This window comes from Drosophila hydei, unplaced genomic scaffold (genome assembly GCF_003285905.1).
Source record: "Drosophila hydei strain 15085-1641.00,03,60 unplaced genomic scaffold, DhydRS2 tig00000060-arrow-pilon, whole genome shotgun sequence".
In the NCBI taxonomy this organism is placed as follows: domain Eukaryota; kingdom Metazoa; phylum Arthropoda; class Insecta; order Diptera; family Drosophilidae; genus Drosophila; species Drosophila hydei.
Window position 1 is genome coordinate 2,280,996 of NW_022045656.1, and position 24,632 is coordinate 2,305,627.

The 24,632-nt window shown below is 39.0% G+C and overlaps 3 protein-coding genes across 3 annotated transcripts; 2 read left to right on the top strand and 1 right to left on the bottom strand.

Moving 5' to 3' along the window:
* Window positions 1-506: 506 nt before the first annotated feature.
* Window positions 507-2,774, top strand: LOC111592192 (lambda-crystallin homolog). Its single transcript, XM_023304258.2, has 2 exons — window positions 507-917; window positions 1,688-2,774. Exons 1-2 carry the CDS (start codon window positions 507-509, stop codon window positions 2,222-2,224), a joined length of 948 nt encoding a protein of 315 aa, XP_023160026.2. The 3' UTR covers window positions 2,225-2,774.
* Window positions 2,775-15,783: 13,009 nt separating this feature from the next.
* Window positions 15,784-17,138, bottom strand: LOC111592185 (kelch-like protein 26). The gene is made up of 2 exons (XM_023304251.2): window positions 16,180-17,138; window positions 15,784-16,114 (listed from the first exon to the last, which is right to left on the bottom strand). The coding sequence occupies exons 1-2, from the start codon at window positions 17,097-17,099 to the stop codon at window positions 15,805-15,807; spliced, it is 1,230 nt and encodes a 409-aa protein (XP_023160019.2). The 5' UTR covers window positions 17,100-17,138; the 3' UTR covers window positions 15,784-15,804.
* Window positions 17,139-22,901: 5,763 nt separating this feature from the next.
* Window positions 22,902-24,522, top strand: LOC111592155. Its single transcript, XM_023304205.2, has 2 exons — window positions 22,902-22,983; window positions 23,042-24,522. Exons 1-2 carry the CDS (start codon window positions 22,911-22,913, stop codon window positions 23,929-23,931), a joined length of 963 nt encoding a protein of 320 aa, XP_023159973.1. The 5' UTR covers window positions 22,902-22,910; the 3' UTR covers window positions 23,932-24,522.
* The last annotated feature ends 110 nt before the right edge of the window (window positions 24,523-24,632 follow it).

Here is a 24,632-nt window from a genome sequence, read left to right on the forward strand (position 1 = left end):
AAGCTAAGCTATTCATTATATATATATAAATATATTATATATATATATATATATTATATATTGGCTCTCTTACACTAAATTATACCAGGCGGATTCTTCACTGGCCGCACATACGATTATTTCTTCATTACAAACTGACATCATATATCGATATAAATTATTTGAAAAACTCATACTTATTACAATATTCAAGAAACGTCGACGAGGCATGAATAACTCAGGCTTTTTAATACAAAAGTTTTTCCGCACTTCACTTCAGTTGTTGGCAGTCGCACTTATGCGACTTGAAACTTTTCCTCTACTTAGCATTTCTGCGTGACAAACAGCATCCACATGCCCCAAACCCGAATGCAAAGCAGAAAAATCAACAAGTCATTATCATTAATGGCATTTTAATTATGTGTATGCGGCATGAACTCGAACCCACAGCGATAAATCTCGAGCCCAGCTCGACGACGCCGAGGTTGGCGACAACAGCGCGGAGTCTCGTTTGACGGCAGTACAAAATGGGTGGTCAGAAGATCGGCATCGTGGGCAGCGGTCTGATTGGGCGTGCGTGGGCAATGCTGTTCGCCTCGGCCGGCTATCGAGTTCAGCTTTATGATATTCTGGAGTCGCAGGTGACGACGGCACTCGATGGGCTACGTGAGGAGCTGCAACAATTGGAGGCGAAGGGCGCGTTGCGTGGCAAGTTAACGGCCGCGGCGCAATACGAACTCATCAGCGGCTGCACTCAGCTGAAGGAGTTGGTGCAGGATGCTCTGCACATACAGGAATGCGTGCCGGAGCAGCTGCAGCTGAAGCGTTCACTGTATGCCCAATTAGATGTGCTGCTCGAACCACAAACCGTGCTAGCCAGCTCGACTAGCACATTCATGCCCTCACTCTACAGTGAGTCCTTGGAGCGACGCTCTCAGGTAAAATTGCAGCGACTGCTTTCGCTCAAGGAGCTTACTATATTACATAACTTTTCCCAAAGGTGCACTTTGTTAATGAAAGTTTCAGACTGTAAAAGGGAACGAGGTATCCCAACCAAAAATATTCAAAATCTGTGCACTCAGAGCTGAGTAAATTTGAAGTGTCCACTTGCTGTGGTTTAGGTCTATGCGTCAGCAGTATATATATATATATAGGCAGTCTGCCACGCCTGCTTCTACCTCTTACATTCATGATACACTTCATGCTCATGTTAAATAGGTTCGCGATTAAAATGTAGCCATAAGTTAAATCGTTAATATAAATGTTGCTACAAGTGTTAGTTTCTAATTAATTGCTACAATCTTCAGTCAGTCAGTCAGGTCATAGAATTTGAAGCATATAAATATGGGCTATCTAAGAACAAAGGCCTTTAAACCTTAGTCTCAGTTTTCTTTTCTCGAATCACGTATGCTTCCTATCTCTATCTCTCTCTCTCTCTCTACCACTATCTCTATCTCTCTATCTCTACTGGTGCATCTCTCTCTTTTATTTTAAACATTTTTCCAGCTTTCTTCTCAGTTCTATTTCTGTTCCCCTCTCTCTCTCTTTCTCTCTCTCTCTCTCTCTCTCTCTCTCTCTCTCTCTCTCTCTCTCTCTCTCTCTCTCTCTCTCTCTCTCTCTCTCTCTCTCTCTCTCTCTCCCTCTCTCTCTTTCTTTCCTTGTATTTTTTGCATTAATAGCATTAAGTTTTCTCTCCTATTTGCTGCAGATGCTTGTGGCTCACCCACTCAATCCACCCTATTTCATACCTCTCGTGGAGCTGGTGCCGGCTCCCTGGACTACCGAGGAGGCTGTGGAGCGCACTCGCCAGCTGATGCTGGCTCTGGGTCAGCGACCTGTGGTGCTGAGGCGTGAGATTCAGGGTTTCGCCACAAATCGCATACAATACGCCATACTGAACGAGGTTTGGCGTCTGGTCTCAGCGGGCATCATCAGCGTGGCAGATGCGGATCGCGTGCTGAGCGATGGATTGGGCATGAGGTATGCACTGATGGGTTCACTAGAGACAGTGCATCTGAATGCGCCCGGCGGCATAGCCGACTATTTTCAGCGATTTGGTGGCGAAATAGCCGCTGTGAGCGCCACCTATGGACCAACACCCGACATGGGCGCTGAGGCCGAATCGCTGGCGGAGATAGCTCGCCAATGCGAGCAGCTTGTGCCGCTCGAGGCGCTACAGGCGAGGCGAGCTGCACGGGACGAGTTTCTAACACGCCTAGCGGAGCTCAAGCGGCAGTTTCCATAAAATTGATTGCAATACCGTATTTCCATTTATGTTGATTAAACGGCAGTTGTCTCGACCCCTCATGGCACAATTGCCAAGTCCGCTTTCAATTCATTTGCTGCTAGCCGTGTGCATTAATGAAATTAATTTTATTTTTCTTCCATTTTTTGTTTTTTTTTTCGTATTATTTTGCTCCAGAAATGTTGGCAGCCATCGCCAAGTACAACGTGTCACATTTCCGTTTTGGCTTTGGACTGCTTTTCCATTTCAATTCCAGCTTCGACACTTGACCTGCTTGAATGCAATCAGCCTTAATTCACTTTTCACTTGACACGCGGCAGCTACAACGACAAGTGCCGTGAGTGGACCAAAGGTTAATAAAAACAAAGAAGCATTGCGGATCGGTCAATTCTGACTTTTAATTAAAACTTTTGCGCATTCAGCACAAAAATAATACATATGTTATATTATAGTATATAACAAATTTTATAGAACGTTTGCTTTAGCTTTAAGTGAACATTAACAGAGACATAAACAATGTTGCTCAGTAAAATATAAAATAACTTCAAACTCGTCAGCTAATAACTCGCTTTCATTATTAACATTTTTTGTTAATACGTTTTTGCTGCTTTCTTTGTAGACTTAAAAAATGATGTGTTACAGTCGTTAAGTTTATTACGAGACCTAAAGGAAAAAGGATTTGTTAATGCGTCTTAACACTTTGCAGCTTAAGTAGAGATGTGTGTGTTGGCTAGTGTGAGTTGGTGTGTGTTGGCGGTGTTTTTGCTATTATTAAATTCATAAATCTGCATTAAGTGCGCTTGTCTGTAGTTGCGTGTATGTGTGTCAGCGTATGTGTGTGTGTATGTGTGAGTGTGTGTGGCATAGCCTAACAAACCGCTTTACATTTAACTCGCTGTTCGCTGTTCGCTGCTTGCTGCTTGCTGCTCGTTGCTGGGAAAGCATTTTTCATTTTTAGACGCAATTTTTTTTGTGTGCGCGTTTCTTTTTAATAAACTCTCAGCCTTCTCTAAGCACATGCTCGTACATCCCATTTGCCATGTAACACACACAGCTGGCTCTATTCATGGCGCACTGTAATTTATTTCGCTTTCGCCGCAAAAAAAGGCGAATAAAATAAAAATTGATTAAAAACCACTTTGATATAGCTCATTGTCACATTTGCCTGCCTCGCAGCATGGCGAAGCCTTATAAATGAGCTCTTAAGCTGCACTGTCTGCCAGTTATACAATATATAAAGCTTTGAGCTGCTGTGGAACAAGGAGCTGTTGTAATTGAAACAGTGAATTATTTACTAAGCGTCTAGTTATCATTTCTAATAAAAATAAAGCATTTAATATTTTTCATTATTTAATCTAAAAGGTATTTTAAAAGTTATTTAAAAGTACATTTTAAGCTTGCTCAACTTGAGCTCAGTATGTAGAACTAGTCATCTTAGCGCAGCTTTAAATAGAAATCAATAAAAATTACTTTCTAGGGGCTTTACCCGAGATAAGCTAATGCGTAATTACATAGAGGGTTCGCACCAGATTCTGATTTTGAATCGACAATTTTGACTCTAAGATTTGTCAGTCTCAGCTGCAACATGCCACGCATCATTTTCATGCTGATCGCCGCTTCATCGTCTGCTGCTTTGGTCGAGGTCAATCACCTGCACCTGGAAGAGAATTTATTGCCCCGATAAGCAGCCACTAACTTTTAATACAGACATTAGAGCTCATGAATCCACAAAAATAATCTACGACTGAGGTTTTTTACCCGTGATAAGTCAGCGGGTAAAATACATTGAGGGATTCACACTGGACTTAATTTGTAGTATAAAAGCCAAGCTCGGCTCTAGCATGCATCAGTTTGTAGATTACTTCAAGATGCGCAACATCATCATTGTTTTGCTTTTCGCAATCTTCGCCTGTTGCCTTGATCTGGGTCAATCAAGCATACATCGACATCCTATGCCGCCGCCTCCACCTGGAAATCAATGGAATCCCTTCGATTTTCGACCGTCGCCTTTCAATCCGGGACAGCGATTTTGATATTGAAGCATACAAATTAAATATATAAATGGAATACCTCTACTGCAAAGCGTCTTTTTATGGCTAATGCTTTCCAATCATTGCTGCTTTTACTGCAATTGCAGCTGGAGTTAACAAAGTTCGTTATTCTGTTTAATTATTGATTGCTGCTAATCCAAACTTGGCAATAGACCGCATATTCAGTTACATATTGACCGACTTGTCTTATTCATTATTCAAAAAAACGTCGTAAAATAAGATACTTTTTGTTGTTTGCGAAATTGAGCTGGGCAATGTCAGAACGAATTGATTTGCTTGTATTTGATATTCCTGTGGCAGTTGCTTCTGATTCACAGTGAAAAGTTCAAATTACTGCGCATCGTTGCGGCCAATTGTTAGTGTAAAATACCCCAAACAATTAGAAACCACAATTGCTGCCCCGGCAATGTGCAACTTTTCATTTTTACTTGCTCCACTGACAGCCAGTCGAGGCAGCCGCTCGCTGCACTTGCCATTGGCCCTTCGCCCACACAGCAAACTACAAATGCATTTTAAGGCTAATGCCCCAGGCCATACCGTAGAGCTGGCAACTCTAAGCAGCCACCCGGACAGGCGCAGTGGGGTGCCTGGGCTTGCAGGTCTTGCAGCTTTTATAAACTTCCTCAACATTCTGGCTGTCAGTATATTTGGTAGACGCTTCCCTAACTCTCTTCCTCCTTTTTCGCTATCCGTTTTTCAATTTCTTATTTAATATTCTTCTTTTTTGTAGAGCTCTCACATTTTCCCTCTGGCTGCAAATTTTGCATTGCCCCCATTGTCAAGTGAGGCGCACGTAATGCGATTTTAATACTGATTTCCTGGGGGCAACTCTGGCCAAGTTCGGATCCATCATGTTGTGCCCCACTTATGTGTAATTCATAAGCCGTTAACTGTTTATTTGCTGGTACACACAGCATTTTCAGCATTTCGATGTCTGTCCATCAGGCTAGGGAGCTCTGTACCAGAGCAATAAGTATTTAATAGCTAACAACTAGCATGCACCCCTCTCCCTGTCTCCCTTTCGCTCTCTCCCTTTTCATCTATCTATCTCTATGTGATACTTAGGAGTTACCTCGTGAGCTATTTGTACTGAATTTTAAGCGCTTAAGCTGCTTAACTCCTGGACAAATTGTAACGTTCGTTTATTGTGGCTTATAGCGAAAATTCATTTCGTTTGATATTTTTCATAATAAGTATTTTTAAGAATCGCATAGACGAGCTTCTAAGTCGCAAACCATTTAAACTGTAAAGCACATTGTATTCACAGATTCACATCTAAAGCAATATTTAGTTTAAGGTGTTTTTATTGATATTCAGCTGATTTTTTAGTATTTAAAAATGTTATGATATATGAATATAATGATCCATATTTTGTTTAAAATTATCCCTATTCATTGCTGTTTATTTATGAGCAATCCTAAGTAAGCAATATGTATTTTATTATATATTATAAATTATTAAAGAATAATTAATAAGCAAAAATGTGTTAATCTACGAAATGCCTCTTCAACTAGGCTTCAGCTAGTTTTTCAATATCTACAATAACAAAGCCTTTGAGTCAACAATAAAGGAACATAAGCTCAATTATTAGTCATTAAAGTAATGCATTTTTTATAACAATCCCAGAGCACAAAGCGCCTAGCCATATTTCGCGAAACTTTGTACCCAAGGTGCAAGCACCACGCCGCACTTTTGAAAGCCGCATGCATTTTTTTTTGGTTTAAAATTGAGTTTAAGGATCGCAGCACAAACACAGCCCAACAATAGAGCAGAGAGCTTGTAGATGTATGTGTGTGTGTGTGCGTGGATGTCTGTGTCTGAGAGGGCTTTTACAATCCTATTAAAGTATCAGACAATCTAATCACCGGCAGCTCAAAAACCGCGCAACTCGCACACGCGCTAAACGTTGCCAAAAGACCACAAGGACAGCGCTGGCAGGAGTTGAGGCAGAAGCTTGAGTTAGAGTAGAAACGGGTGTTTGTTGCGTTGACAGCGCACCATTTACAGAATACAGATACACAATCAGATAATTACAGCAACAACAACAACGCATTACAAGCGAAATGTCCACTAAAACGGCTGCCACTTGAACAAAACCAAAGCCGAAGGCCGAAGCAGTAGCTGGAGGAGCCACTGCGTGAAGCCAGAGCAAGAGCAGGAGCAAAAGCAGACGCAGAAGCAGTAACTAGAGCTGGAGCCGGAGCTGGAGCTGGAGCTGGAGCTGGAGCTGGAGGAATATATATAGCCGTTGCGCCAGCCATGCCTTTCATTTTGATGGCCCACTAGGAGAATGCTTTGCTGGCTCTGCCATTGTCTCCGTTTCAATTCTGAGGCCATAGACTGGTTGTGTGTGTGTGTGTGTGTGTGTGGCGGTTGGCTATGTGTTGTCTGACTGCTGCCTGATTGTTGTGGGTCCTGCGTCAGTTTAATTTGAATACACTTAAGTGTACTGCGGTCTGCCAGGGCCGTCACAAGAATTTCCAATTGAAAATCACTTCAAGTTTAATTTGATTGCTGCTATACGAGGCGCAGTCGTTGCTGATAGCGGGCTGTAAGCAGCTCGCCAACCTGAATTCCTAGCTCAACTTTAATCACATTTGTCTCTGTCATTAATATTGATGAAACTCGTTAGCTTTGCATAAATCTAAGCTGAAACGGAATCTGTAAAGAGCTCTAAACGTGCCTCAATTTCGGATGCTTCCTATATAGCCAATGGTGGACCACCTCTAGCTCCAGCTATGAGCAGACTCTGCCTTCATAAGCTACAGAATTTCACTATCGATTCAGTTAACAATTTAATTCATAGCTCAATTGGAATTTTGGTACGAATTCCTTAAAAATATCCACGTAGAAAAAGAGCTGGGATATTCTTAAAATATAAATATATTCAAAGCACATAAAAAAATAAATAAAATAAATAAATAAAAGTAAAAAATAAAAAAAATAATAATTATAATTGTTACTCAATAATATACAAGGCAAATGTTTTAATAAAATCAGAAAGAATCATCATAAATGCCTAATGCGAATATTTTCTATTTTGAATACAAGAAAAACCGCAAAGAAAAAGCACTCAAAGGGAAAGTGGAATGGTATGCGGCATGCAAATGAAAATAAAAATGAAACTAGAAATAAAAGTATTCATACACTGAAACTAAAATGCCCTTAAATTGAAGTGCATATGCCAAAGGGTGCTTATAGTTTGTTAAAACAGAAGAAATAAATGGAGTAACAGCTCAAATCAAATCAAACCTTAATAGTTGAAAATTATAAATAAAACAGACTTGGCAAATGGTTTTTACTTGGCGCTAAATGGCTGGCATTTCTGACAATTTGATGCTTTTCATGCACTTTTATCTCACTGTGCAGCTAATGCAAGCCAAAAAGCGAATGTAACAACTAGATGAATAGTGTATACGGCAGCAAGAGCAGCAACAAATTGGATTTACATTATTTACAGCATATTACACACTGACGCAGAAGACGATTTATATTTCGCATCGATAGAGGTAGAATATATGTACGTATAAATATATGTTGGCGAGTCTGGGGCCAAAATTGGTTCGCTTGCAACGCGGCGTATACGCAACGCAACAAACGAAGGATGCGATTCATGCGAGGCACAGGATTCGACAAGAGGTAAGCAAACGGATCGGACCCTTGGGGGCAGGGAAATTAATTAAATTAAGTCAACGAAAAGTGAAACGGCATAAGCGAAAACGCAATACGAGACACACACACACTCACACACACACAGGCTGCCACGCAGACAGCGACCCGTTTCGCAGCCTGGCTAGGACAGCCGGGAAGTTGTGCCCGCAGGCCTGATGTCAGGACGCGAAGTCTTTGACATTCGTCGTTTGCTGGCTCCCTCATCACTTTGATGCCACATAGCAGCCGGCCCTCCATTACCCCTTCGGATGCCTCCTTTTGGGAGTGTGTAGCTATAAGCTCGCTTCGTTATAATCCTAATTAAATATTTAGGTTTACTCTATGGCTGTATTTACTTTTTGCTTCGTTCCTGTTCCTTGCTATCTATATATGTGTTTTTTCTTCTCTTCCTTTTGGCCAACTCACTTTCCTTTGCTTTGCTGTTGATGCTGCTGCTGGTGCTGCTCCTGATGTTGGGTTTCAGATAAGCGCTTGGGTCACTTGGCAAGGGTTAATTGCATTAAAGTTATGACAATTGCCAGCAAATTTGATGCTCGTGACTCGTGGCTGAAAGAAGTAGTCAAAATCAAGCCAACCCAATTGTGCACTACAGAAACTAATTAGCTAAGTTGAAAGCCTTATTCATATCATATTTAGTTGTGAGAAACACGGGAAAAGAGGCGACACTCGTAAAAAGAAAACTCTGAGCAAATTCATATGTTTTTCAACTCGAAATATGCACTAACTAATTCTTTAAAAAGTTAACACATAACACACGTTTGCAGTAGCTGAAACAAATAAGAAATCCACGTTCATAGTTAACTCAAGCTCCATTCAATATTATCTCAAAAAATGTTTTATTTTCTTTGATTTTAGCAAGAGTTTGCCGAGCAGAAGCACCTCAATCCGACTAGTTGCCTCTAATAAAACCAATTTAATCTCGACACCCAGACCAACGTCTAGGAATCTCAGCCCAGGGCCCAGGACTGTATGCTGTCTGGTCTGGCATGCCCTCTGCTGTAGCTGCAGCACCAACTGGCTTGAGCCACTATCTGTGCAGCTTTGCTTTGTTGGACGTCTGCCGCACTTGAAGCAGCGCGCAATTTGTTTTAATCAACAAAGTCAAAAAGGGGCACGTAGTGGAGCGCAGTGTACAAAAATTAAATAAACTTTGTGTTGGGCCAACAATTTACCCAGCTAGGAGCAGCACCACCGCAGCCACCGCCTCAAATGTCTGCGGCTACATTTTAGGAGGGAGATCAGACAAAACGCTGACAGACAGCTAAAAATCTGAGAATGGGAGCTGGCAGTACGCAGGACGCAGAGTGCAGGACGTGACTGGCCGAGGGCAGCAGCCACTTCCAGTTCTAAATGCAATGGCTTCCCCAACACCACCACCAGTGCCACATTGCCTGTCTGATATTTTTTAACTGTTTAATATTGCAACGAAATGAGAAAAAATAATACTCCAGTCCTTTGCAGCAATGCAAACAAATTAAGCCAAATTGCATGAGTTGGCAAACAATTAGCGTTTGCCCACACTCAAGCTCATTATTCGTATAACACTATTCACCCACACCCACCTATGCAGCGACTCCATACATAGGTATTATGTGCATATACCGCATCAGGCCAATAAATGAAAAATTCCTCAAATGTCCATAAATTTTCACAGCTACCTTGTTATATGGCGTTGGCCGCAATCCGATAAAGGCAACAAGAATCTGTGTTCCTTTTTTCTAGATATCTGAACATTTTCAGCACATTGTTATACACTATTCAAAAGTGGGGTATGTATGCTGCAAGAAGTCTTTGGCAATCTGAACAAATATACTTATATAAAAAGCAATTTGTTTAGAGTTGGAAAAATTGATTGAAGACAAATGATCAATCAAAATATTTATTAAAAGATGGTCTGTCTCACTGATTGACTTCATTGCTGATTGACTTACTTATTGACTGATTGGATGTTGCAGCATGATTGACCGATTGACCGGTCGAACAATTCAGTTTCTTGACTGATTGACTAAGTTATTGAACTGATTGTCTGTTGGGGTGTTTGACTGCTTTAGATACTGAAATATTGATTGATTTTGACAGTTTGAAGAATTGATTTTATGGGCTGATTGACTGACTGACTAATGCTGATTGATTAAAATATTTATATGACTGGCTGATTGACTAACTTATTGGACTGTTTACCTATATTGGTGTCTATTTGCTTCGTTTACTGAATGTTAAAATGATTGATCTTTTAACTGATTGAAAGACTTTTTCCTTAAACGCTTAACCGATTATTTGATTGAGTAATTGACCTACTGATTGGCTGACTAAATATCGACTTTAAAATGTTGTTACGCTACGCTTGGGTAGCGTATCACAAGGTTGTTGTGTTCTGGAACGTAGAATATTTGTTTTTATTACTGTTTTGTATTGCCTTTCATTGTGTGTTATCAATAAAGCAAATTGAATTTGGTGCGGTACAAAAAGTGTCACTCCGGTCGATCAAGATAAATGCCAACTGGATATCATGAATTCCAGAGTTGGGGTTAGTAGGTGGAGGCGATTGGGAAGGGAATGGCCATTGTCCATTGTCTGTTGTTTGATGATGCTGTTGAATGATGTCGGACACTTGAAATTGGCAAATAAAATTAATGTATGGTATTGTCTGTTTACTAAATGCATTGATAAATGTAAAGGTTAAGTCACAGGTCAAACAAACAGTGTTCCCTGGCCAAGGTTAATTTGTTTTGTTTTCTGCTTTTTGTTTTCGGGGTTTGTTTCCTTTTGATTTTTTTGATTGACACATAAACCCGTATCCGTTATATTAAATATAACAAATGTCTTTTTTCTCAGAATCAGAGTTTATTTAGCCCTGTCTCTCCAACTCTTTTGGACTCTCTCTCTCTGTATATATATATATATATATATATATATATATATTTATATATATATATATATTTATATATATATATATATATTTATATATATATTATATATATATATATATATATATATATATATATATATAAATATATATGCATCTGACTACGACAGAAATCAAAGCAGCTTAAGATTTAATATCGAAACCATATATATATTTTTAATATAAGTTATACATATATATAGTATATCCCTGGAATCTCATACCATCATTTCCTATATAAATATTTTAATCTTAAGATTAAAACTCTAAGTCTTATGTATGTTCAAGTTATCATTGAATATAGATATAGATTAAAAAAATCTATAATTGCCAAAAGATTTCAGAAAAAGTAATATATATTTTTATATACATTTTTTATATTTTCATATAGCAAATTACAGTTAAATTTTGACACGACTACGAAACTTTTTGGTATATACTTGATATATATTACATATTATATATTATGTGTGTAGGGTATCGGGTTCTATACCATGAACTTAAAGCACTTTCACTTGGTTAAACAGCTACTAAATGTAGACATCCGCAGGCATCTGTGATTGTTGCTGTCAGCTTTTGTTGCTTATTATTTATCATCCGTTTTAACTCCTAATTCCCATTCCGCCTGCCACGGTTCATGCCCTGCTGCCCGTTGCAATGAATCAAAGTAGCTGCTGCGCGTGTGTGCGCTGCCTACAATAGGTACAACATGATTTATTATATGCCTGTTACTATTGATGGGCGTGCCACCGCCCACAGGCAACATGGGCCCCGCCTGTAGCGGCAGACTAATGGCCGCAAAAAACATGCAATCGATTGTTAACAACTCATAAAACCAATCAGTGAAAAATGTGCGTAGCCCCCAATAAATGCGTGGCTCGTTACAAGTATGGCACACAGAAGTGGATTTGCGAGTTAATTGGAAAATATTTGAAGTCTCCATTGGATAGTCCACAGTGCCATACATTTTAATGCCTTAATTTTATGCCTTAGCCCGCTTTAAAGCTAAAAGATAAACGCCATATTTTCAATTTACCAAAACATAATTGCTTATCAACTTACTGATGAAGGTGGTGAAAACAGTGATAGTCGACGCACATTAAACATTTTTTTTATTATTATTAATCGAGTTATTGAAAACAAACTTTAGCAACGTATACCCAAGGAGTCGCAATAAATGCAACAAACTTAAAACAAAAAATATCATCTTCCTATTGTAACTTTTGAGATTATAATCAACACTCTTTTGTCATACATATTTTAGCAGCATAATCCTAGCCCACTACGATTCAATTTATTTCAAAAATCCGATCCTAGTTAGTGTAGAAACTAAGAAACCTATCAAAACTAGCTACTAACTTAATTCATGTATATTCCTCATCATAATGTATTATTGTATAATATTACATTATTCACAACACATAAACAGAAAAATACAAGACTTAGATGCAATTGGCCCACTAGATTTCGAATTATGAGAGACTTTTATTCGTCCCCTATCTCTCTCTAGTCTTCACATGCTCTTATTGCTCCCTCAACGCTTCGGCTTAATCATACTAAGCCAGCGATCATAGGTCAAGCATATTACACTTAATTATCATGTGAATACTGCCGGTGTTTACGACTAAATATAATATATATGTATGTATATATGTATAATAGTAGCGGACAGCACAAGCATATAAATAAATAATTGAATAAAATTAAAAAATACAAAATAAATTAATGATTATATTAAAGTAAAAAAATTAAATTATAAATAAATAAATTAATTAAGAAAAATATAACTAAATAGATAATTAATATATAAAAATATATAATTAATATATAAAATATATATACAAAATGTAAAATAAATAAATGAATTATTAATAAATAAATTAATTATTAAATAAATAAATACAATAAACAAAAAAATAAATATATAAATAAAATGAAAAAATAAAATAAAATAAAATAAATACAAAAGTGAAATATAAAAAAATTAATTATTGAGTAAACAAAAATCACATAAGTAAACAATGAAACAAATAAGCGAATTAGTAAAAAATAAATAAAGAACTAAAAGAATAAAAATCTAAACAAGTTAATAAATAAATAAATAAGAAATAAAAAATAAAATTTTAAGTAAATAAATTTATAAAGACTTGCTCACATAAATACAAATTTATCTCAAATAAAAATTAAAACTGATGTAATATAATAATATTTTAGTAAATAAATAACATTAATATAATATTAAATGTATAATATGTGGGTAATTCGATTCGATTTATCTTTATGTATAGCCTTAAAATGCCATTAAATTAATTTGCCCCACCATATAAAAACTGCTGCTGCAGCAGTTTTAAGCATTTAACGATTTGCGACCAATTAAAGCCGCATAATTTCTGGCCGCCTTTGCGCCTGGTTCGACCGTAGTCGTGTCTGCATTTTTTGCGACCACTGCTTCACCCCGCCCAGTCGCCTCGCTCAGCCGCCCCCGTGGCACTGGTTGTCCCTGACATTGTTGGGGTTGGCTAAAAATTGCAATGTCATTGTTGCGAGACAGCGGGCGGCGGCAGCGCACAAAAACCATGTGGCTAGTAATTCATTACCCCGACCGCGACACACACCAACACCAACACCAACACCAACAATTCACATGGCCGCCGACGCCATTTAATGTGCAAACAAAAGGCGTTGGCACCACAAAATAGTAAAAAAAAAGAAAATAAAAATAAAAGAGGACATAAAACACAAAGAAATAAAAGCCAAAAACAGAAAGAGCTTGTCAAATGTTATGAAGTATTTGTAAAGTGCAGACAATGGCAAAAAAATTCAAGGCAGAAGAGGCAGAAGCGCAAATGCTGCGCTCCATGCTAAAAGTTAAAATAACGAGCGATAATTAATGGAATGACAACATAAAGCAGGCAACAATTTCAACAGTTTCCAATGCTGAGGCGTTAGGAACTCCAGCCGAGGCAACCCACTAGTGCTCCCCACGCGCTGCTCTTCGCCTGTCTCCACTCTATTGCAGCTGCGAAGCGTTATCGAGGCGGGCGCGCGAAATAAAAATTGAAGCGGAAACAGCGCCAATGCCATGTGAACGGAAGGCATGTGAATGTGAATGTGAATGTGAATGGGAGGAAGACGCGCAGGAATGGGCTATATGAATGTGGAGTGTGGAGGGCGAAGTGTGAATGGGGCATGTGAATGGTGGATCGAACAACCGGAAATGCATTGTTTCACGAGCAATTTCATTCTAGTATTTATTATGCGCAGAAGTGTCCGCAGAGCCTCCATCTCGCACGCGGCTAGAAGGCATGGCACGACATGGCCGGCCAGAAAAGGCATTTAATTAATGCAAAAGTAATCAAAAATAATTAATTAGAAATGCGCCAACAATATTCCAAGTATCCGAGGACTGTGGGCAACATAATCAACAGATTACGCAATAATTAAAAAAGGCATTTCAAGTAATGTTAAGATAGTCCTTAACATTATCAAATATTCATACAGATTTCTATAATATTGTTCTCTATTGAGAAAATTTAGTTTATAAGTTGGATATACAAATGTTTTGTATTTATTTAACTTCCTCTCTTTTATCACAGTTTTATAATGATCTATTAAAAACAATAAATATGAAGAATAAATATACAGAGAATGTCTAATCAGTAGCGCCTTGAACACGTGTAATATTCCCTGAGCCGAAGTCCTAAATAGCCAAGAATACTTCTTGATAGAGCTGGGTTTGATAGCCAGTCTTTATATGCCCAGCTTGTATATAAAACCAACTTAAAATATTGCAACGAGAAGCATTAAAAACAGTAACAAATTTGATGTGCACACATCTTAAACTATTTGCAAGTTGCGATTCTTACCTGAATATAATTATGCAAATGTTTTTGATGTAAGCCGATTTTAGGCGGCTTGCGTTCCCTGAGCTCCATAGCTGCCGTTGCATTTATTAGCTGAGCATCATTAGGCCAAAACAGCAACAACTGCAGCAGCAGCAGCAGCAACAACTGCGACAACTACAACACTTGCCAGCAATCTCCATTGCGCAACTTTGCAGACATCTTTTCCTTGGCCGCACAACATTTTCAATTTGCCAATAAGCAGCATGAGTAGAGAGAGGAACGGTGGTGCGAGTCAGGTGGTTGGCACCAGGTGGTTACGGTCACAGCAGCATCATGTACGTGCAGTGCGCTGCAGGCACAGCAACTAGGTAGTGCAGTGTTTTGGGTGGTTGAGCTGTGGGGACGTTGGGACGTTGGGATGTTGGGTGGGCGTGGTTGGCGCACAAGCAACGCCGCGAGCATTGAAACCAAAACAGGCTACGAGCTGACGATGTTGACGATGTGGTTGCACTTATTCCCCATGTTTCTCCCAACTTGTTGTTGCTGTTGTTGTCGCTGATGAGGAAATTGTTTTGAAAATTACAAAAAGCTGCAGAGCAGCCAGCTCCAACTAGCATGCATATATAATGCCAATATACATATATATATTTATATTCATCGTGACAAAGTTGCCAAAAGTGCCAAATGTTATGTAGAAAATTCTAGCATAAAAATTTTATAGTTCTAAATTTTAATAATAAAAATAGCTTAATAGAGTTCCAAATTATGTGCGCTTCTTCTCACATAGAGATCGAGTTTATTTCAAACAATCCATAAATTTTCAATTACAAATATTTATTTAACATTTAATTCAAGTAAAGCAATATTATAAGCTCACAGCTGTTAGCTATTATAAAGGCATTTGTGAATAGCAGTCCGGGTGTCTCCTAGTCGATCATTCCTAAGTAAAAAAAAACATTTTGACTGCTTTAATACACTGATCTGATTAAAGACCTCTGAAAATAAAATTTCACTTTTTATAAATTTCCATATTTCTTATTTTATTGTAAAAACATAATTGTTTTCATTATAAAAAGTATTTGTCACGGAAATTCAATATTTTAAAAGCTAATTTTGCAAACTGACAGATTCAGACGAAGGAAGACTTTCTTCTTTTGGCACTTTAAAGGACCTGGAGTTTTGTTGAACGGTCAGTGTCTTCCAGTTAGAAGGGCCACTTGCTTGGATTATACCCAAGTATCGCAAAAAGTCGTCGTATGTAAAGTCCTTCTCAGGATCATCGGGCTTCGCCCTGTGATAGGGACATAGATCGTGGCAGATAAAAGGCCGCGGCACAGGCTGCTCGATTTTGAATATATCGTAAAGCTGTTCAAAGAGTTTTGAACCATCGTTGAATATCATTAGAGTGTGAGACGAACTGTTGGGTAAGTGGAGGAAAATGAGTGCTGAAGAGCTCGTTTATAATGGAGTCTCCCTACTTACTAGGCCTCGTAGATGAGCTGTTGAAACTCGTTCTGTTGGATAATGCAGCTGGGCGCCGACTCAGTTGAGGGCGACTGCAGCTCAATAATGAATTCGCGTGGCATCAACATCAGATGCACCGTCTCCATGATGGTCGCCGTGTGTTGAGCCCGTGCCGTCCAGTCGTGAGTTAACCAGCGCACGGCAGAATAGAAAATCTCCTTCTCGGAATTAACGGCCACATTCTCGGAGCTGAGCAGGCAGCGTACGTGCCGCAATGGCAGCTCAACAAACTCTACGCTGGCGACGAGAGTGAGAAAGAAGCGCTGAATGCGATGCAGCATGGTCGTGTCCAGGCCCAGCATGGGCACCATGTTGCCCAGCTGATGTGCCTCGTAGGAGACGCCAAAGGCTTGATCCTCGCTAAACTCTTCGACCATATCCAGACAGAACCACACCTGCTTGATCAGCGGCTCGATCTCCAAGTACAAGGCGGTCGCCAGCACTTGCATAATAAAGCTACGCTCCAACTTTGCAACTGGATCGTTCATCCATTTACATGTGCGCACCAAGCCCTCCGGCGGCACCCGATCCTCGGGCAACACCAATTCACGCTGTCCACCCTTCAGGTGCTCCATGGCGTACTTCGAGTAGCACATGAAACGCAGTCGATTGACACAAATCTGCTTGGAGCCGAGCCTCAGCAACAGATCCCTGGGATCATTCTGTGCCCAATTTTGCAGCAGCAGCGGCACCACCAATTCCTCTTTCTGCATCTGAAAGTCCTTCTCGGCTATATCCCAGATTGGCAGCTGGTTGCCGCCACGGAACGCTTTCAGCGACAGCTCCGATAGCACCGGCTCCATTGGCAATTCTTCCACACATTGCAGCAGGTCAGACATTTTGCTTGGAAACTGAAAATTTTTGGAAATATATTTCATTGAAGCAAGCTACTGAGAGTGTTTGTGACTGTCTACAAAACTGGCCAAGTGCCCGGCTAGCCTGAAAGAGGGCTTAAAACATAGTTGAAACAGCAGTAAAAATTAACTTTGAATTATGAATAATTTCAGTCACAATTTCTGCTATCGCAAGATCGATAAATATACAGAATGTGCTCAAAACCCATATAACTATTTAAGAATCGATACAAATATATCGATTTCGACTCAGTCATGTGTCAAAAGAAACTACTTTTTTAATAAATATTCCAATTAATCTAATAACAGATACATATCGATTTCCTGTGCTAGTTTTTTGATCCATCTCAGGGATTGCTATTTGTACAAATATTACTATATATAATATTACTATAATTTCAAAAAGCTTAATGTTAATTTTGCATATTGTAAGGCCATTCAATTGTCATTCACAGATCGATAATTATCGATTTTCAGCAAAATGTAGACACCAAATTCAAAGTATTCGCCTTAATCGAGAATCGATATATACCGATTTGAAATCTTGTTTGATTGGCGTATCATATCATATCAAATCATTCCCTTGGGGCCAACCCAGTTAAATTAAGAGCCTATGTGTAGTTCCCAAGGGATTGAGCGTCTGAACAATGTGCCAGAATACACCCCAGTACAATCAATAGTCGAAGTCTAGACTTGTTCATAAGTGGAATACGTATATAGCATAAATAATTGGTACGGCTATATGTCAGCATTTCAAGGAGCTCGGGTGCTCCTTGTTGGTCTCCACCATTTTGGCCAATTAGACGCACAATGGGCCCCAAATTATGCAACATGGCGCGACAAATTCAATTTGCTATGCCCCAAACACGTGCCCAACAACAACAGGCACAAAGTCAGCTACACCTACACACACACACACACACACACTAGCACCCGCACCCGCACACACACACAAATACATTTAAACACAGACAAGCGCAGCCGACGGGCGACACGTCGAAAGTTGTTTCAAAAATCCCTGGAGAAATTAGTTTGATTTATGTTGAGTTTCCGGTGCAAATAAATTGCCAAGTTTACAGGACCGGGACTCGGGACTCGGACACGAGACGCAGTGCGAACGCATAATTGATAATGCGAGCGGCGTAGCAAGCGGGTTTTTGTGGCAAGGGCAGTCAATAAACGCAGGGGCACACGGGCGACGCAGGTGTGCGGACAAACTCTGCATTCAATTGACACCTTTTGTCACTAATCCACTCGAAATGGCTGTCGAGAAAAGTCAAAACGTTCAATCAGAAAATGGGCATTCTTAAGACTTATCAAATCTGTTCATATTTTTGTGTAACAAGTGATATTATATTGACAACTTTATTTGGGATATTGCAGGACCATGGCAACTCAGACTCTTTGTAACCAAACTTCAGCATCTCTTGCTAGCCAGTGTAATTAGGGTTTTATGAAATGTTTAGCTGTTGTTACATATACAGGTAGAGCACCTGCTGGCAGGCCAGCTTTCATCTCTAGATTCTTTATTTTGTTACCACACCTGCTGTCAGCTGCACTTGGCATTGCTTTAGACTACAAGCAATTCACATTTAAGCTCTGGCCGAACCTGTGTCCGTCAAATGCGGTCAAACTGTCGGCTAAAAATCAAAATCGCTTGGCACACAGCAAACGGAAAACCTCAAAATCAATTAATTTTATTGGTTGGCCCTTTTATTTTTTTATTAGTTTTATTTTGTGATACGTCGTTGTGGGGGAAAACTATTCGGGGCATGCTACACATGGCCACACACTCTCAGGGTCACTGCCTACCAAATTTTTATTAAGTTTGCAACGCAACTAAGTTTTGAGTGGCTTTCTATGAGATAAGCACACTCTAAAATTGGTTTTTAATGAGTAAAACTAAATACAATAAAATAAGAATATAATCCTATGTAAAGCCATTTCCCAATTGTATTTTTAAGTATGCTAGCAAATATATTTTTGAGTAGAAATAAAGTACATTTTGCCCAGAACCTCAATACTTAATAGGTTAAATATATTAAATTTAGGATTCTATATCTTAAATATACCAATTCTTAAATCACTTAATGGACAATGATATTAAGATATCGAATAGATTGAGTTATATAAACATAATCATTCTTTCAAATTTTAGATTCTATTTCTATAATGGCAGATATATATCGAATCGAAAGATTCATCAAATTATCTATCAAACTCATCTGTCTGCAGCGTAGCGCTGCTCTGGCCGGACAATTAACAATTTCTTGTGGGTAAGGGCATATAAACATTGACTTCCTTTCGATGCTATCTTCTATGTTGTTTCGGGGTTCTATCAGCTTGTTTTTCCTGTTTGTCATTGGCCACCCACCCGGCTTGACATTGACAAAAGTGCAAAGGATTAAAAGTTCTGCAGCGACAGGCAGAGAGTACAACCAAAAAAAAGACAACACACTAATACACCTACACACACACAGAGCCATAGACATATCCTTGTGGGCAGTCGAGGACCGACAGGAGCTGCGGCTAAGTGAGAAATTGAAGTCACGTAGCTGTGTGCAAATTTTTTGTACGTTTGACACTAACGATTTTTTTTCTTTATTGGATTTGGCTTTTTTTGCGGATTTTGTTCGTTTTTGTGTGTCCTTATTTGGTTATGTTGTTAAATTTAATTTTTGCTTAGCAACCAGCCGCACTCTGATGCCAGGCTGATTAAATTTGCCAGCATTTACGTGATTTCAATGCGTAATTTATGCCAGGTTGCCACGTACAGCTACTCTCGTCCAATGCCATATGGCTTAGCTCGAACCCAACAGCAGAGAAAAAACCCAAAAAGTTTTAATTAGTTTAGTGTTGCGACTTCTGTAGGCGTTGTCGCCGCTCCCAGGACAACCATGCCGTGGAATATGAGCTGTAGTTTACCTTTTATTGAGTCTATTTTAAACAAGCTCATATTTATAGATGTACGGATGTTATTCAAAGAGTGTTAATCTGTGCTTGCATGGCGAAGATCTGTGACAGGACTCCAACCGTTAGCAATTGAGGTTATATCCGGAAAGTGAGGTTATGTGCTATATTTATGAGTGGAATATGAACTGTGACTAGTAAGAACTAGTTGTGAATTACTTGATATGATAGTGTTATTATATCTTATATATACTATATACAGTGGGACTCTTGAAGAAGTGAGAGCTTCGTTCTCTTATCATTAAACTCTTAAGTTTTATTAAGTGGGTATTGATAATCGATAATAGTCGATAAACACGCTCCCAACGCAGATAACAATTGACGCACATTATGAATATACTACTTATCTAAGAATTCAGCTTTAATAAAAAACACTTAATATTACTTGATCAAAGTATAGTAAATCAACTTGAAATTGATAAATATTTTATATTTGTTTTATTACACATTTAATGTGTCCAGTTGGTTCGCTTACAGATCTTATTGCTGACTTGACTGCCTTGGCCATTTCCTATCCAATTAAGCAGATGTCGTCGAAGCCTGTCAACGGCGTGCAAAGGTGAAAAGTTGCACTTGATATCAAATGTGCCAAGCCATGGCGAAGTCGCGTGACTGTCAACCAGTGAAATTTCCGAGCTGTGAGCGGCGTGTAAAACTTTTATCTAAATACTCTAGCAAATGGATCCATTTCTTATGAAAAACTCTGGCTATAAGCAAAAACTAAAAATCGATAAAAAAAAACATCTAGAACTAATTTTGAAAGAGTGGCAAATATCGATTAGCTATCAATCAGCCATTAAATATATGAAATAGATATTTTGTCTTTAGCATTAACTTTACTTAAAATATGACAAGCCTTAAACTTTCTTTCCGACCTTTATTAGCAGCAAAATACCCGTTATAACATCTCTTCTACAACTATGGATCATCACTTAATTTAGTATACCATATCACTAATTAAGCGAAATTTGAGACCAGTAATTGGGAGACCCCAAATAGTTAGGGTACCCAAGGTTTGACTTTTCATGCTGGATTCTTTTTAGTTTTGTTGCCTTTTTGGCTCAGAGCCCAATTTAATAGTTTTTCGATTTGTTGAAAGCAAACGCCAAAGCATAGAAAATAAATTGTCACAAAATGCTGGCCAACTTGAGCGGCGGCAACCGCAAAGGCTGGCAAAAGTTTGCTTCGAGAGTCTCACTGCGAGCACTCTTACTCAACTCCTTGGTCTTATCTTTATCAGTTGAAGAAAAGCGCAGCAAGCATTGCAGTTGTCGTTGTTGTTGTCGTCACATATCGAGAGCCCGGGAAAGAGCAAAAAGTTCGACGACTTGCTCTTGGACTTGGCGACTTGCCCCGGGCAGCCTCTCGCAGCTTGCCACCCCGAATACTTCCGACCACGCCAACCGACCGCCTACAGACGCTGCTCGATACGAACTTGTAAATAACTAGGCATTGGAGAGAATCGAAATATTTTCAATTGAATTCATTTGATTGCAAATGCCACTGCTATCGCTGCTGCCAGAAGATAATTATCAAAGCATTTCACTGCGAGTACCTACGACTGATCTATGCTCTGCAGACAGCAGCTAGTTGCTATGGCACCCAATAATGCTTTCAGTAAACTTTCTCCATATGAATAAAGTTCATTTTGTATGCAACTTAATATTTATAAAAAATATTTAATTGGAAAGTTGGAAATAAATAACAATAGATGATCGATAATTATCGATTGACAAGAACTGCAGCACAATGATGCTTAAAAATTAAACTGAAATTAAAGCAACATTTCCTCATTAAGCCACTATCTACGCTTGCTTAATCGTTGCAGGGCACAAGAAACCTACTGACATTTTAAGATGGGCGCCATAAATGCGCATAAAGTGCCTTTTAACAGCACAGTTGGCTTGTCGGCGTCATCATCATCGTTCTGTAACTAGTTGTAAATATGCTCAACATGCACTCAATGAATGAAATGTGTGCACAATGTTGAAAATAGTTGTGACACCCCTCAACACTGACGCCCCTGGAAAAAAAACGGCCACAAAGGCTCGCCCATCTCTGTTGTTGTTGTTTCTGTTGTTGCCGTTGTGCATAAGCCTGGCATGGCCTGAGCAGTCAGCTTGTACAGCAACTTCCGCTTATATGGACACCACTTTAGCATGATAAATTGATGTTGTCGGTTTTAAAAACGCAAAAGAAAGTAAAAGACAAGCAAAGACTCTTTAATAACATCACTTGACTATTTTATACCCGTATTTATAGACCATATACTCAGCATGTAAAACACAAATATTACCCAACAGGACAATAACATATTTAAACATATAGTCTATCAAGCAATATAATACATGCTTCTTTCACAACGCATACCCCATTTTAAATTTGGTTAGGGTATGCAAATCTCACACAGAAATGCTGAGTAGGAAAAATATTTGTCTGATGTGTGGAGGAAGGGGTTAAATGTACGTGTTTATGGCCAAGCATAATTGACACACGCTGACTCGTGGGATATGTAATAACAAAATGTCAACTTGTGGTCCCATAAATTTTGCCCTTAATTTATTAAGTTGGCCAAAATGGTTTTTAAATTAATACGCTCGAGTTTCATAATAGTAAGCTTTAGTAGTGGTAAATACCAACAGAACAGTATTTAATTGGAATTGTAATTCGGCTCATCGACAGTATTTTTTATTCAGTATTTCGATATTTTTAATTTAAAGTATTACATAGCAGAATATTTTAATATTTAAAATGTGACAAAAGAATATAGTATATTTTTGGTATTCTCGTTGGAGTCGCTATAAAACTGAGTAGGTTTTTTGACTATTTATAATTCATAATTTTTGGTAATTTATTTCTGGAGTAATGCAGCCACACTGTAACCAAATAAAGACAAAAATGCATACAAATGTAATATTGTCAATATTGTTCCTTTTGGGTGAGTATATAGGCAAATCAATTGCTGCTGCCACTAACAATGACTACTGTATAAACAGGTATGTGTGCGACAGAAGCTCATGGAGAGCTGTCTGGCCTGTTAGGCGCTCTGCAATACCTGGGTCTCAATTTCCAGTCAAACCGATCAGGCTCCGTACCCTTGGGCAATGTTTCCAATGGCCATTGTCCTTACAGTTTTGAGTCGTACGCATTAATGCAGGAACGTCGCATCTGTGTGCCCGATGATGAGCATATAATGCATCTGACAGAACAGCCGCAACCACGCAAACCGCCAATTTTAATCAAATGCCTGCAGCCGGATCCAGTGCAGGAAACTGGCAATGGAAGCATAGTTACCCCAAAACTGCTTGTGATGCAAAGTGCCAAGGAGATTATCAATCTCCTAAAGCCAATTGGTAATGCAACCAAACGCCATGAGCCTGGCAGTTGCGTTTTAGTGCACTTCTGTACGGTCACTAGCCTCGAGTGCGCTCGGGTGGCGAACATAGTGAATCTGTTGCCGCATTTGTTACCCACACTGCCGGTAGCCTATATTGACGCGTATGAGTTTACGCGTTTCAATGCAGAGTTTGGCATCGTTGCACTGCCAACTCTGATGATATTCCACCAGGGAAGACCGCTCATCAAATACGAATCGCCCAACACCGACAAAGTCAGCATACGCGGCTTTGTAACGCGGCACACAAACATAAAGAAGACTGTCGACCCAAACAGCTTGAACCCCATGATCCGTAAGACAATGCAATGGGGACCACTTCCATTGGTGCCAACGCAGAAGACAGATTTCTACCTAATCCTGGCCTGGGCGTTCATACTGCTCTGCCTGGCCAACTATGTCCGACGCACTCTTTTTTGGAAGCAGCTCGTGGAAATGGTTCAACGCAATTGGCGTGAATCAGAAGAAACGCAAATGGAGATGATTGACTAAACTAGGCTCTAGACCCGAAGTTAGGCAATTTCTAATTAAGCAGTTGTATATATTGTTTACGCTTTAAATTTACTATGTATGTATTTTCGTTTAATTAAATTCACAAACATTTACTTATGTCTTAATAATATTGTTTATTTTTATATAGTTTAGGAGGCGGCTTCTTGATTTTAGTCGCTGCAAAGTTAAGCTTACACGCTATTAAGAAAAACTAAAATCTTGAGAATATTTCAAAAACGTTTTAACTTAGTTTTTTTTTTACCTTTTTAAACAACTAAAAATTTTTATTAACATTATAAGTGTGTATTGGTGGATGTGTGTAGCTCCGTGTGTATATTGTGGACGCGTGTATTGTAGGGATGTGTGAGTGTTTGCGTGTGTACGTTTGCAAGTGTGGAGTTGTGAACAGATGCCCTACGGCGTGCAACTATCGATATCAAAGGGTTATCGCAGATTCGCGCACTTTCCATGTCAAAGTATAAAAGGATATTTTATACAAGGACACGCGTGTCGCTACAAAGCTTTGGGAAATTGTCATGGATTTCGGGCTCTATCAAGCCAAAAATCCCATATATAAAAATAAAAAGAGCGAACGAAAGATATGCGAATCTGCATGTATACATATCCATATATAAATATATATATATATATATATATATGTACATATTTATATATATGTATATTATAACGTGTAATTAGAA

Coding starts and splice junctions, on each gene's coding strand:
- LOC111592192 (XM_023304258.2), top strand. CDS start 507: ATGGGTGGTCAGAAGATCGGCATCGTGGGCAGCGGTCTGATTGGGCGT. Junction 918..1,687: donor CCTTGGAGCGACGCTCTCAG/GTAAAATTGCAG, acceptor TATTTGCTGCAG/ATGCTTGTGGCTCACCCACT.
- LOC111592185 (XM_023304251.2), bottom strand. CDS start 17,099: ATGAAATATATTTCCAAAAATTTTCAGTTTCCAAGCAAAATGTCTGAC. Junction 16,115..16,179: donor CAGCTCATCTACGAGGCCTA/GTAAGTAGGGAG, acceptor CTTACCCAACAG/TTCGTCTCACACTCTAATGA.
- LOC111592155 (XM_023304205.2), top strand. CDS start 22,911: ATGCAGCCACACTGTAACCAAATAAAGACAAAAATGCATACAAATGTA. Junction 22,984..23,041: donor GTCAATATTGTTCCTTTTGG/GTGAGTATATAG, acceptor CTGTATAAACAG/GTATGTGTGCGACAGAAGCT.